The sequence below is a fragment of the Lampetra fluviatilis genome, chromosome 82 (assembly GCF_964198595.1).
Source record: "Lampetra fluviatilis chromosome 82, kcLamFluv1.1, whole genome shotgun sequence".
NCBI lineage: Eukaryota > Metazoa > Chordata > Hyperoartia > Petromyzontiformes > Petromyzontidae > Lampetra > Lampetra fluviatilis.
In genome coordinates, this window is record NC_136356.1 from 929,635 (window position 1) to 945,222 (window position 15,588).

Consider the following 15,588-nt stretch of genomic DNA (forward strand, 5'->3'; position numbering starts at 1 on the left):
CGGCATTACCCAGTGACATCCACGATGTGACTACACAGGTGCTGTCTGCGATGTGACGACATCGCACGCCATGCCCGTCTAGGGCCGGCACCACTCAATGACTTCCGAAATGTCAATAAATATGTAATGTGTTTCGATTTGAAGCTTTCGTGACTGCAGGGATTCATCTTCTTGGTTCTTTCGGTAAAGTCACGTAGAAGGGAAATAATAAAATAATAAAAATAAAACATAATAAAATACAATTCTCACAATTGTCACGTAGAAGGGAAATAATAAAATAATAAAAATAAAACATAATAAAATACAATTCTCACAATTGTATTTTATTGTTTTATTTTTATTATTTTATTATTTCCCTTCTACGTGACTTTACCGAAAGAACCAAGAAGATGTAATGTGTTGTTGAAAAATTATGAAATAAAAAAAAAGTTCAATAATGGACATTTCTGAAATTATGCACATTTACGAAATTGCATGTAATTGTAATAAAGGACTCCTTCACACGATGTCACTCTCCATTGGTCCTTTATTTATGTTCTTCTCCTCCGCACCCCGCTGGCCTCCTCCTCGGCCCAGCGTCGTCTCTCCTCGCGCCCCACGCACTCTGCAGCCACCCCGCTGCTCCATGTGCTCCCGCACACTCTGCAGCCACTCTGCTGCCCGTGCACTCCGCACGCTCGCTAGCCCTCTGCCAGCCCCGTGCAACCCGCACGGTCCCGCTAGCCACTCTGCTAGCCCCGTGCAACCTCGCACGCCCTGTGCGCCCCGCACACTCCGCTCTCTCTCCGCACACCGCTAGCTGGCGGTGTGCCAGCCCTATCAGCCACGTGGCTGATGGCACGGCGGCCACCCAACGTGGTCTCGCCTCTTTACTCCATCGACTGCCCCTGATCTCTTCCGGGCTCCTTCCTATAACCTCTCTCCCACGTGACCCTGACTCCTCCCTCTCACATGACCCTGACTCCGCCCCCACTCACCCCGACGACCAGGCTCCGCCTCCCTTATACTCCGGCCCGTGTGAGTGGTGCGGAGGCAGCGCCCACCCTGTCCTTGCTCGTGTAGGGGTGTTACGGAGGGGCTGTTATACAGTGGTATCAGACGGTAAACAAACACAGTGGGCGGGGCTATGTCTGTGCACAGGGGGGTGCTCACAGCGACGTCCGCACCGGGCAGCCTGGGGGGCTGACTCGGAGCTGGGATCCCCCGGGGCCCCACCCCTCAGCGGGGGAGTTGGTATATAAGGGGGTGAGCCGGAGGGCTCGGGGCAGAAGGTATGAAGCTTAACCAGTGAAGAAGGAAGATCTGCTAGATAGAGCCCTGGACTCCCCTGGATCGCCGCCCTTGTCAGGGCCGACCAGGACCGAGCCAGTGGCGTGGCCCCGAGAGCCAGAGCCGGTGCTCTTGTCAGAGCTGGTCTGGGGACTCCGGGCGCCGTAAGCCCAGTTGGCCAGTGCTGGGCTAGCTAGCCTCCCCTAGCCCGATAGTGGAGGACCGAGAGGTAGGCTAGGGGTAGCCTAGAGTGTGTCTCCCCAGTTAGACGGGTGAAGGGGCCGACACCCCTTCCAGTGTTGTATGTCCCGGTCTGTATTGCGCCTTGTACGGAATAAATAAGTGTGCCTCCAACCCCGGCGTCCAAGTCCTCCTGAACGTTATTACACTCGCATTACATCATTATGAAAATTATGTAAAGTTAATTAAATAAATGCGTGTGTATTTCATGTCAATTGATGTAAATTGAGTAAGTGTAATGTGATTCATCGTATGTGTGATTAAATGTGTATAAAATATTACATGAAAATGTATGTATATGATATATGTGTGTGTGTGTGTATAGGAGTATTATGAATGTGTGTGTGTTAGTTTGTTTTATGATCAATAGGTGTGCATGTAGTTGTTTGTATTATTATTATTATTGGCTCAGCTTCGTTGTCTAGGGGTGTATTCGGTGTGTGTAGTTATTTGTGATTGATGTTGTCTAGGGGTGTATTACCAATCGTGATAAAACAATAATTCTCACTTTCACTTTTACTTATCATGATTTTTACACGCTTTTTATTTAACTCACTTCGTCTGTTGTATCCTCAAAAAATAAATCTTGTAATTCAATTTTTACACACTTCACAATGTGCTATCGACTGCAAACTTCGTATAGCTATGTCATACTGATGACAACACGATATTCTATCATTAAAACAAATCCAAAACATCTATTTTACAACTTTTTACACACTTTTATTTAACTTACTGTATGTGTTGTATCCAAAAATCTTGTAACTCAATTTCAATCGTATTCCCAATGTCGTATCGACTGCAAACTTGGTATAGGTGTGTCATACTGATGACAATACTATATTCTATCATTGAAATTTTAAAATATATATATTTTTAAACAATCTTTTTATTGGCTCTAAATGTCCACGCTCAACTGACGTTGCCTGTAAATCACCGCGGTCCCTTACGTCACGGCAAGCCTCGGGGAGCCACGCCCAGGGGGGGCGGGGGATGTGGAAGGAGGGGGGAGGGGCGATAGGGGCAGGGGGGGGGCAGCTCGGACAGGACATTTGGTTAAAGCGTGTTTTTAAAATATTTTATAGTGTGATTATGTCCGGTCTCAGGATTCAGAACTCGCCACAGGATACAGTTCTTATAATTAAGATTATTTTGCATGAAATAGGAATGAACCACTCAGACTCTTCTGTGTTAAGCAACTTTAATATCTAAAAACACTCTAATAAGCAAACACACTTACGATCGGAATTGCCACAATAGTACTCCCGCAGATATCCTCCTCATCGATACGTCCAATTAAACCTCAATGGTTACGTTGTTAACCTGGTCAATAGTACATTAGGCTAGCTCCTTATAGTAGCACGACAATCAATACACGATGCTAGGAAAGTCCTTAAAAATTACAACATTCATATGGAACCGTGTTAAAGAATGTGCCCAATGGCAAAAGTTGGCATCAATGAATTAATTGTGGACGTGTAGGTTGCGCTAATATATGCTTATCAGTTGGCAAGTAGGGCATCAATGAATTCGCAGGCAAGATAGTGTGCTAATTCTACTTCCTCCATTTATTACTGCTAATCCTACATAATGCACGGGCATGATATGAATTTGAGACCCCCCCCCCCACACACATTCCACAAGTAGTGACTAATCCCATATCTGCATTTTCCATAAATATGCTAAATTCATTTGTTGATATGGAAATTCCTTTGTCAAGGCTCTCTCCTCCTCTAACCCAGCTTAAATATACGCTGCCAAGCCTGGTGGTGTTCATTCAGACGCTGTCTTTCCGACAGCCCTGTTCTTCACCTGAGGACGGCTGCTTGCGTTGTGGCCAAAACGTCGTGAGAATTGTATTTTATTATATTTTATGTTTTATTATTTTATTATTTCCCTTCTACGTGACGACTTTACCGAAAGAACCAGGAAGAAGATAGTGTGATTAAGATATCTCCAAACAATAATATTCATGCGAGTGTGTATACTTGTAACGTAGATGCTTATAAATGTTTAGTGTGACAACAATTAATTCATCGTAAAGATTATGCAATTAAAGCAATATCCCAAAACACATTGTACATTCGAGTGTGTTGGTTTGGCTAATAGATGCTTATAAATGTTTAACGTGACATCAATTAATTAATTGGTAAGATTACGTGATGAAAAGAAAACGAATGACTAAAACACTTCTAAACGGCCGTAACATTCAACTCAAGAGACAGAACAATGCTTTTCACGACCAACTAATAGTTAACACACCACCTTGGAATGGCAACCCTTTGCGAAACACGCAAAAAACCTCTTGGAACAATCTTATTCGTACCGATATGCACGTTGTGTGTGTGTGTTGGATGGCAATCACGACGTCCAATTACACTGGTCAACAAAAAAAACATTCTGGCCTGGACTTTTGCAGCTGTTCTAGACTAATTTCAGTGTGCTGATTCCAAATGTGATCTCAGATTTGCTCTATCACATCTCATTTTTATGCTATCAGCATACCCCATTTTCATTGATTTTACCCGAAATTAACTCTGTCACTTATGATTGCAAGTTGTTGCGAGTCAGTGACTGCTTTAGTGTTAAAATATGGTGCTGTATTTTTAGGATAGTGTGTTTATAATATCATTTATGTAGAAATCCACATTTATTTAATATTTTTCTTCTGCAGTTTTTATTGAAAATGCAATATTTGATATCCGTTGGAATACCTCATGCCAGAAAAAGTGTGTTGACAAGTGTAATTATAGCAGGCAGTATGGTTTGAAGTTGTCCATGGACTATCTCTGCTAGTTGTGGCTTTGGGCGCCAGATGGCGCAACGCCGTAATGCAGCGTTTTTCCTTGTTCCGAAAATACCTCAGGTCCCCAGCAGGGGACGCTGGGTCGGCGGGTGTGTGTGTCGATCACACGGCAGAGGTCGCAAACGGGTTTTGATTCCTTACCCGTACCCGGCCGCACCAGGGTCGCAAACGGGTACCCGTACCCTACCCAATACCCAGCTACCCGTACCCGGCCGGGTATCGGGTAGGGTACGGGTACGAGTACCCGATTGCGACCTCTGGGATGAAGCAATGTTGCAGGCGCGGGTGGGTTGATTCTAGGAACTTGAATTGTGAGAAGAGACAAGACGTTGGGAAATGAGTGACAAACGGTGACTCACCAGTGACTCACGGTCTACCCGTCCCCGTACCCGGCCGCACCAGGGTCGCAAACGGGTACCCGTACCCAGCCGGGTACGGGTAGCCAGGTATCGGGTAGGGTACGGGTATCGGGTACCCGGTTGCGACCTCTGTCACACGGCGCTCTCGGTTGCAACGTCAGGCTCTGTCCACCGCTGTAGTGGTTTCCGTGTTGTGAACCGCACCTACATTCTAGCACCTACCCAATAACGAGCAACAGCAACAACCATCATTCACCACTAAGTGACAGTGACATCACCTTGCGCCAGGCTATCTGCACTTGTAGGCCATGAGAAGAGCCAAACACCTGCTGGCACAGGCATGTCCACGTACACGTGCACCTCGTGTTCTCTTTTAGCCCCGCCCCCCCCTTCCAATACGTTCCATTCATTGGCTACCACATTCTGATAAGCTCCTCCCCCCCTCTCCTCCCCCTTAACTTGTATTTAAGAACTTGCATCTTGGAATCCCTGCCTCACTTGATACAGCAAATCTGGCTGTGACGGTCCCACCTGATGACGGAGACTTGTGTTGCCTCCGAAACGTCGTGATTTTTTATTATTTTATTTTTTATTATTTTTACTTTCATTTTTTACCTACGTGACTTTACCGAAAAAACTAAGAGTATGGCAGGAGGTTGTCAGCATCGCTCATCCGCCCTCCGTTGATGTTGGAGGGCGACTGCCTTCAACTGCCCAGCAGCAGCGTCCTTCACTAGCCTCCTCGACAGAGGCCGATTTGACACCGCTGGTACCAGTCATCGGCAAGTCCACTCAGCCCCACATCCTCCTGTACCACATCACCCCATCTCTTCTCTAGCCCGTGCCGCGCCCAGTTTAGCTCCCTTGAATCCAGCTGAACAAAAGGCATGCAGTGGCTCAGCATGTCCAGATCTTTCAAAGATGGGTGAGCTCCTCGCACAATCCAGCCTGGTTGAACTCAGGATGGGTCATAGGCAGGCCAGCCTAAATGTTTCTAACCAACATTAGGGGGCTCCACGTTTCGCCTGTCCCCCCGGGGCCTCCGACACAAGCTCAATTACGTATGCATCACAGGTCGCAACTGGGTACCCATACCCTACCCGATACCCGGCTACCCGTACCCGGCCGGGTACGGGTACGGGTAGGCCGTGAGTCACCGGTCAGTAACCGTTTGTCACTAATTTCCCAACGTCTTGTCTCTTCTCACAATTCAAGTTCCTAGAATCAACCCACCCGCGCCTGCAACATGGCTTGATCCCAGAGGTCGCAATCAGGTCGCAATCAGGTATCCGATACCCGTACCCTACCCGTACCCGGCCGGGTAGGGTACGGGTACGGCCGGGTACGGGTACCCGTTTGCGACCCTGGTGCGGCCGGGTACGGGTACGGGTAATACCACAATTCCTGCAGTCATAATGCAAACAAAAAACAAAACTCTGATAATGTATGCACTGTCCTTGAAGTTGATTGGTCCACACCCGAGACAGTTTTCTTTAGAGCCTAGTCTCACATGGTGTTGGACCAGATGATGCCAAAAGGCAGTACATACATTATCATAATTATGTTTTTTTTTCCATTATGACTGCAGGTATTGTGGTCTATGTAAACATGACTCCTTGTAAAAAAGGTGTCAGTTTTGTTGCTAGATAAAAGGGTAATAACCAATTATCATATTTTTTACTGGCAAATGAGGTTCCAACACTTTCTCTGCAACACCGCCTTCTAGGTCTTAGTAAAAGCCCACTTCATGACAACCTTGGGTCCCCTAGAATTTACTCGAAAAACTAACTCTGGATTGCAAGTCTGGTTTGTTAACCATTTAGACCGCGATTCCAGCTCACTTAATATCTCAGTTAAAACATTAAACGTGTTGTTTACATTACACTTATATACGTGCGGCAAAATGGTGACCTTGAAATTATCCCGTTTTGCATTTGGTTCATGGTAATGTAAAAGAGAGGTATTAACAATATGAGAATTGGGATGGGCAGCGGATTAACTCTGACCTCTAGATTTGGCACTCCCAGATTGCTCCAGTATTGGTCACAAGCAGAAGTGTGGAGCCGGTTATGGAAATTGAGAGAAATAATCTTCCAGGGAAAAGCTCAATCCAGGCGGTAATGTTGATATTGCTGAAAACCATAACACACGCAGACGCAGACAAAACACTTAATTGTAAAGTAATTTTAAAAAATATAATTCTGGTCAGGCACACTCACTCTGCAAAACATGGAGAGAACATATCAACTATACAAAGACAGGCACGCGGGTTACTCAAGAACGAGTCTTTACAAATCCGTCTTCTTTCGTTTAAGCATGTATCCAAGGTGGTCCAGAGAGGCTACAGCTGACGTAGGGAATTGTTTTATGGCATTCAGAATAGGAGTTCATGGGATTTCCACGTGTTCAGTTTCGTAATATATGCCACTACATAACATGCTTGGAGTAATGCGTTTTGACTTAGATTGCAGTTTAATATTTAGAAGTTAAGCATCTGGTTAACAGTGATATTTAATATCTAGAAGTGATGCTTCTCGTTGGCAGTGATGTTTGTATTGTTAATTTTGTGGTGATGAATGGGGGGGGGGGGGCGGGGGTGGGTGGTTGGCTGATAAGTCTCTATCTTTGTTGATTGCACTTGTGGTTTGTAGGTATCTGAAAAAAGTTGAGTCGGGCACATTGTGTTTGGCTCTGATGCGTTAAAAATACTTATCTTAGTTTATCCCATGAGTTAGTCTCCAAACTTCATGGGTAATTGCATTCATCCAGGAGGGCCAGTTCAGACATTTGTTGTGGAAGGATAGATTTCCCCAATTAGCCGAGTGTGGCTGGATGCTAGTGGGGGACATTGTTGGTCTGGGTGTTCACATCAATAACACTGGTCAACACACGTTTTCTGGCATAAGGTATTCCAACGGGTTTAAGGTAATTTTGGGGTGCTGATTCCAAATTTAGCATCAGTTTGTGTCTATCACATCAGGTTTTTGAGATATAAAATATAGCATTTTCAATCAAAACTGCAAAGAAAAAATATTAAATAAATGTGATATCTACATTAAATGATATTATAAACACACTATCCTAAAAATACAGCACCATACTTTAATTCTAAAGCAGTCACTGACTCGCAACAACTTGCAATCATAAGTGACAGAGTTAATTTCGGGTAAAATAAATGAAAATGGGGTATGCCGATAGCATAAAAATGAGATGTGATAGAGCAAATCTGAGATCAGATTTGGAATCAGCACCCTGAAATTAGTCTAACACAGCTGCAAAAGTCCAGGCCAGAATGCCACAGTGATTTGGGGTGGGAAAAAAAGGTTATTCATGCCAAGGTCCAGGGGACTATTAAAATGTGTTCCCATTCCTCCCAAGTGCCTGAGACTGCTGGATTCAATGACTTTTATTACACGCTTTCTATTAACTCACTCTGTCTGTTGTTGTATCCTCAAATCTTGTAACTCACTTCCCAATGTGGTATCGACTGAAAACTTGGTATACTTATGTCATGCTGATGACAATACTATATTCTATCATAAAAAATACATATTTCTAAACAATATTTTTTACATGTTATTTTTTCGGCTAGGGCTCTAATTGTCCATGCTCAACTGACGTTGGCTGTAAATCACCACGGTCCCTTACGTCATGGCAAGCTTCGGGGCCACTTCCTGGAGTCGTGGAGTTCTTCCATTACTAGTGGGGTACATTTAATTAAAGCGTGTTAAAAAACGTTTCTTTGAATATATATTTTTTTATAATGAGAATTCCTATAGCCAAGTAATATTTATACAAGTCAGATGCCATAAGACCTCTTCTTCTCTTTGCTGAGGACATAGTCTATTAGTCTGTTCTGGAAAGGTTTTGGCCCCACATGAATGAAAAACATGTGACAGTGTAGTTATTTTAAAGAACGTCTTAGGGGTTCCTGTGGGAATTATTTTCAGCGTACAGGTTGATGTTATGTTCTTTCGCACCAAATGCAATTCCCCTGATCTATTTTGTGGCTCTAATAATTGCTGCAGGGGGTTGAATTGCTTTTGCAATCAATTCCCTTGTCATTGCTTCTATTTTCGACGTAATTAATAAAAAAACAATTCTTATCTGGCATTGGCTTTAAGCTCCACTCTGGATGTGTTTCTTTGAATGTTTGTTTTGCACGCTTCACCACTGTCTGCCTGCACGTGTTTTCCATTACACTTATTTAAATTCCCCTACACTGTGCACAATTCGTATGAGCTCATTTTAACCCTTCATAACTGGTAACTACATATCGATGGTGCGCCGTGCTGACCTGAGCATTTGCTTGCTAGCAGTCTGTTGAAAAGGTTATATGGGGCATATTTTTCTTTGTCTATTTGTAAAAGTGCATGTCCGTGTGATTGTGCATGTGTTGGGTGTTTGTGAGAGTGTAGCATCGTGTGAATGCGTGTCTCTTGCTCTGGTTCCAGTTAATGTGACTGGAGCCAGAGCTAGTCCACCGGACCTCCTGAATGCGGCAGAGAACCAGTCGGTACCAGTCCAGCTCCCGACAAGGGAGTATAGAAAATGGCTATTATTCCCCATAAACTTTGCTTTTGTGACCAGAGCTTTAAGTGAAGGAATGACACAAATGTGCACGTCTTCTCATTGAAAATTGGTAAATTTCAAAATATCACTGTCCTGGTCACAAAATCAAAGTTTGTTTGGAATAAAAACCATTTTCTGTACCTTTGAGGCATTAGCAATTGTGTAGTGACAGAGAAAGGTCACTACTGTGTCGGCCCGTACGAAGGCTGGGGGCCCCAAGGGGGTGCCTGGGGGGTCACGTGGTGGAGGGATCCGGACCCTCCCAGAGGTGGGGGAAGTGAGGCGTGTCCTGGGAAGGGAGGCGTGGCCTGAAGAGAGCCAGCCACGCCGGGGCGGAGCCAGCCACGCCAAACCAAATATAAGCGTGGTGTGAACGCAGAGCGAGGCGGCTGTTGTACTGTACTCCAAGGTGAAGACATCTTCGGTCGTCAAGTCCCGAGTCGTCGTCCTGGGCCAGGCAGGCCGTTGCCTGCCTGGTCCAGTCTGTGTCGTGTTCCAGAGTGTTAGTGAGTTGAGGAAGGTGGTCACCACCTCATGTAGAGTGTTATATTATTTACCGTTTAATAAATAGTGTTGCCTCCAAGTTGCGTGTGTGTGCACCTAATTCGGTCTTACTACATTTGGTGTAGAAGTGGTCATCGAACTTTCGCTGATTAATTTGAAGAAGCTGTACCCTTCGCTGCCATGGTGTAAAAGCTGGCAGCGGAGTGCAAGACCCAACCGAAGGTGCGGATGGACGGTGTGGGTTGCACCTGGCCTCTCCCTGCGACGACCACGGAGTCTGGGGCCCCGGGGATGTGCCCCGGGGGATGGGCGACTGCAGCCTGCATGGGAGGAGGCTGCGAGCCCGGGCTGGTCGCCATCGACGGCGAGTTGGAGCGACGTCGCTCGTCAACTCGACCAGCTGCTGGTGGCAAGGGAGTGGCCGGGTGTTGGTGAGTGATGGCGAAATTGCAAGATAACGCAGCTGTGGCGTTCGCGCCGTTTCGGCGGTGCCGGCGTTCCCGCCAGTTTCACAGCGCCGGCGTTCCCGCCATTTGCACCATGCCGGGGGTTTCCCGCCACTTCAACGTGCCGGCGTTCCCGCCATTTTTTTTTTACGTGCCAGCGTTCCCGCGGCGACGGCGTTCCCGCCATTTCAACGTGTGGGCGTTCCCGCACTTCCCACAGCGGCGTTCCCGCCATTTTCACCGCGGCAGTGTTTTCGCGATGGCGGCGTTCCCGCCTTTTGCGCCTTGTGCGCTGCGCCGGCCTGGCGGCGCGCCGCTGCAGCCCTGTGATTACGGGCCTCCCTCCCCACATTGAAGTAAGAAGAGCGGGGGAGGGCATCGGTGGTGAAAGCGAGAGGGGCCCGTGATTGAAAAGAGGGTTTCGACGTTGGAGACACTGCTGGGAGGGACTTTTTCAGTTTGACTCTCCGGTTTTGTGTTCCTCGCGGACGGTTTTTCCCTCTGTTCTTTTTGCATTTTGGCTTGTGCGAGTGTTATGTGGTGTTATATTGTTATTGTGTATACTGTATGGAGTTTCGCTCGTGATTGTCACGTGTAACTGTCAGAAACTTTGATCGTCATTGTTGCCAAGGTACAGACCGTATGGAGCTTTGCTTGGAATTGTTAACAGTGTAGGGACTGTTGGGTACTTGCTTGTGATTATTTACTATGTACGGATTGTCTGGAGTATTGATTGTGTGTGTTGCCATGTGGGGACTGGATGGAGCATTGCGCCAAATGATTCACTGTACGAATTTCATATACTGCATATACTGTATTAATCAATTTGGCGATTCTTGGGGTTTGTGTATAGTTTTTTTGCTCTCAAAATTCGAATGCCCTGAGTCCCATGGTTAATGTTGAAGGAGATTTTGAAATGACAGGTTCGATTTGTTTCAAACTCACTGGTTGGTTCCTGTCCGTTGTTGCACAGATGATGTATTTTGTGCGAGAATGCTCCTTGTGTTCTACATGGATCGGGGGTGCGTTTCCGTTAATTGCCGTCAAATTGCGTTGCTCTCCACTCGGTTGGTACAGCTGCATGCTGCAATGCGAGTCTCGGAGATGATGTGTACGGATACGGGATGTGAGGTGTATTGTTGTGACCCATTGAATATTCGGGATCGTCACAAATTGTGCGTACCTGTTCGGCATTGGATCAGTTCTGTGGGGGATCATAATTCAAATTGTATGTGTTGTGATGGTGTTAAATTGCGATGGTGACATGCGGCCAGGGATTTGGAATTGTGCTGCTGGCTGTCACCTATCTTGGGGCGCAGGTCCTGACCAGGATGGCCCAGTGAGTGTTGCGTGTCTAACATGAACGTTGTGGTCCCGTCATGCAATGGCTGACGGCTTGACCTGACAGCCCGGAGATTGAAACACTCCGTGGCATGTCTAGCCTAGTGGGCTGTGCGCTCACATGGCTCGGAGAGTGTGGTCCCGTCATGCAATGGCTGACGGCTTGACCTGACAGCCCGGAGATTGAAACACTCCGTGGTATGTCTAGCCTAGTGGGCTGTGCGCTCACAGGGCTCGGAGAGTGTGGTCCCGTCATGCAATGGCTGACGGCTTGACCTGACAGCCCGGAGATTGAAACACTCCGTGGCATGTCTAGCCTAGTGGGCTGTGCGCTCACAGGGCTCGGAGAGTGTGGTCCCGTCATGCAATGGCTGACGGCTTGACCTGACAGCCCGGAGATTGAAACACTCCGTGTGTAATGCGGGCGAAAGCGACCTTCCGGATGTGACGTCACGAAGAGGCGGAGCCAGGTGACGTGGGTGAAAGGTTGGGGTCCTTAAGCGGGTAAACCGGAAAGAGAAGTCAGTCGGGTTGTGAATGGAAAAGGGTGAGGCCACGAGGGCGAATGAGAGGAGGGGGGCACCGCCGGCGAGCGGGAGCCGACCCCAGAGTACAGCCAGGAAGGCTGTGTGTTAGAGGCAGCGGTGTGGCTGCAGAGAGTCGCAGGAGCGACGAAGAGAGAGAAGAGTACAGCCAGGAAGGCTGTGTGTTAGAGGCAGCGGTGTGGCTGCAGAGAGTCGCAGGAGCGACGAAGAGAGAGAGACAGCACGAGTCTGTCAGAGCGCTGCGGAGTAAGCAAGAGCGAGAAGAGCAGCAGCGATTACAGCCAAGGGGGCTGAGAGTGAGTAACAGCAGCGGAGCTGCTGTGGGGCTGCAAGAGCGACAAAGAACAGCAGCGGGGCTGCTGATGGTGACTGGAGTGACATCGGAACCAGCACTGAGAGAATAAGAGAGACAGCCGTGTGGGAATGCAGTACGGACCAAATAAAGGACACTGAGCCAGAGATCGTGGTCAAGTCTTTTATTACACTGGTGTCAGAAGTGAAACGGCTTGTCAAGACGGCTCGGAAGAAAGAATATTCCTGTGCCATCATCTGCTACATCATCCGACTTACGATTGAGACAGATGGCGCAGCTGGAGACCTGGAAAATCGTGCTGGCGAAACCGTGTGAGCTCACCACGCCGACGACGGCAGTGGGGAGAGCCGATGGTGGTCTGCAGGCCGACGCCTTGCCTGCGCTGCCAGCGCCATCTGCCACGCGGCACGAAGACGCCATCTTGGGCGTGGCAGGGGAGAAACGGCGGGAAGCCGCCATCTTGTCTTCACCGCGGCGGGGAGACGCCGCCATCTTCAACATCGCGGCGGAGAGGCAGCCTTGTGCTGCCATCTGGAGGTGCCGCGGGGAGAGCAGCCTGCTGTGAGCTGCTGTTTTGCGAGGGGGAGCTGCGAGGAGAGGACGACGACGCTACAGCTGCTGGGGCGGGAGTTCTCCCGTCCTGGCTCGGGTGCGTGACAACGGAGCAGTCAAGTCGCCGAACGAGTTCTGCGAGACGACTCAAGTTGCCGCCCTGCCGTCCTCTTCTTGCTGCAGCCCCGGGCGGGTCGTAACAATACGCACCCGGCCTTTACACACACCTCACCCATCTTTCGAGGGCCGGGTGGGGCCGATTTTGTTTTCTCTCATGACTCGATTGTGCGGAGCGCGGTTCGGACTGTGGGTATGTCTGTGTAATAACGATGAACGCGCTATCTGCTTGTTGCTCGGTGTCAATTAAAGTGTGTACGTGTGTTGAGAATGGACGGAGAGTATGCTGTGCTTGCTGAGTGTTAAATTGTGTGTGTGCGCTGCGGTGTGGAGTTGTTATATTGATGGCGAAGTTAATTATTAACTCGGGAGCGTCGGGTATCTTGCGCTGTATCATCTCGTGGGTTACCTTGTGCGATGTGCTTAATTGGAAAATATATATATATTTTTTGGTGTATTGTGCTGCGAGGTGCTATGTGCGATGTGGTTGTTGCAAGAGAGAGAATATTTGTGTTGTTGCTGCAATGTTACGACTGGATTAATGGTGTGTTGGTTACCTGCAGATCGGCTTGCTATTGTGCTTAAATGTGCGCGTGTGATCGCGATATGCTGACTGTATGTGCTGTTACACCGTTCTGTACGGTTATGGGGTGCGATGCATTGATTGACTATTGGGGTTGGGATGTTATTAATTGTGCGTACCTGTTTGGAAATTGGTAACAAATTCGAGGGGGACCCTATTATTTGGTCGTATGGATGTTATGTACACGCGATTTTGTGTATATTATGGGTAACGGCGCTTTGTGAGAGAGAGAGCGCGCTTTGAGGGTGCGTGATGACGCCGTTGTGGGTGTCTCAAGGGTTAATGCTAATGGGACCGTAAATTGGCGCCAAGTTGCGGCGCGTATTCGGTTGGTCGCATACAGCCACGAGTTGCTTTGCGAGTTGGGTTGTGTAACCAATGTGGTTGGTAAAATATTGGTTAAAAATTCCCCGATATGACTGCTGCGCGCAGCAAGCTGGGGCTGTGCGTCTATCGTTGTTGGGATTGTTACAATAAGACGGGGGAAGCAATTTGTGACCCCCAGCAAAGGGAAGCTGGGGTGCACGAATGGAGAAAACTGGCCACGTGTTCGCACGTTGGGCCGCCATTTTGCGCACACGCGGGGTATGGCGTCGATGCGCTTTGCGGAAAGGGCCGCCATTTTGAGTGCGCGCGAGATATTGCGCGAACGCGCTGAGCGAAGGGGGCCGCCATTTTGAGCGCGCGGGAAAAACCTCGGTGGGGCAAATATTCCATCTGTTATGCCTGCCATTGTTGATTGGGTGATGCACGAGTGGTGGTCACGTCGGCCTATGGCTGATGGCTGACCTGACAGCCCGGGGCGAAACCTCCGTGGTATGTCTTAAACTAATGGGCCGTGTGCTCATATGGCTCGGGGAGTCATGGTTCAGTTGTGCGGTGGCAGACTGAACCTGGTGTGCCGGGGGCTCACGGGTTTTGGGTTAGGGCGTTATTGTCTCTATAAGAGAACATTACCCCGTGGGGGGGGTCGTTGATATCTGGCCTTGCCGAGGGATTGATCTTCCCTTGGCTATGAAGCACATTTCAAAGATTGATGGAGCTCGTCTGACGGGGTTGCAGTGGCAGACGTGTCTTATATATTTGGACGATATCATTGTCTTCAGCCGCACATTTGAGGAACATTTAACACGGCTGGAGACAGTGTTCACGAGGATGCGCTCTGCGAATTTAAAATTTAAACCAAAGAAATGCCACCTACTGCAACGGTCCGTCCGTTATCTGGGGCACATTGTGAGTGCTGAGGGGGTGTCCACGGATCCGGAAAAGACGGCGTGCGTCCGGGATTGGCCGACTCCGGCCACCGTGGGGGATGTTCGGCGGTTTTTGGGATTTGCCTCGTATTACCGAAGATTTGTGCCGGGTTTTGCGACGATTGCGAGGCCCTTGCATCTCCTTACGGGTAAAGGACGGAAATTTGTTTGGGGACAGCCGGAAGAGGCGGCCTTTCGGAGTCTGCGTGATCTATTGGCTACGGCTCCGACATTGGATTATCCCGATTTTGATCGCCCTTTCATTCTTGATACGGACGCGAGTGACACAGGTAATGGGGCGGTATTATCACAGTCTAAAGGGGGCGTAGAGCGCGTCGTGGCGTATGGTAGCCGAGTCTTGTCGCCTGCGGAAACACGCTACTGTGTCACTCGTACAGAACTTTTGGCGGTTGGTTTTTCCTACGGCAATTTCGACCGTACCTTTACGGTCGTTCTTTTATTGTGCGTACGGATCATGCGGCCTTGCAATATGCACTTAAAATGGACCAGCCATCGGGACAGTGGGCACGTTGGTTGGACACGCTACAGGCATTTTCCTTCCAAATTCAACATCGAAAGGGAGTGCGCCATGCGAACGCTGACGCACTTTCCAGATTACCAGGGCGCGCCCCTTGTAAATGTGCGTCGGGGACGCATAGGTGTTCGCCGATTCTAAACCCCCCTCAGC

The 15,588-nt window shown here is 48.4% G+C and overlaps 1 protein-coding gene across 1 annotated transcript in view; it reads right to left on the reverse strand.

Annotated features, from left to right (window-relative positions):
- Nucleotides 1–10,109, reverse strand: part of LOC144953763 (beta-1,4-galactosyltransferase 2-like) — a 66,074-nt gene extending 55,965 nt beyond the window's left edge. Inside the window, exon 1 of the mRNA XM_078884354.1 lies at nucleotides 9,920–10,109. Within this exon, the coding sequence (XP_078740480.1) occupies nucleotides 9,920–10,109 (190 nt within the window). The remainder of the gene's footprint in view (nucleotides 1–9,919) is intronic.
- Nucleotides 10,110–15,588: the final 5,479 nt, after the last annotated feature.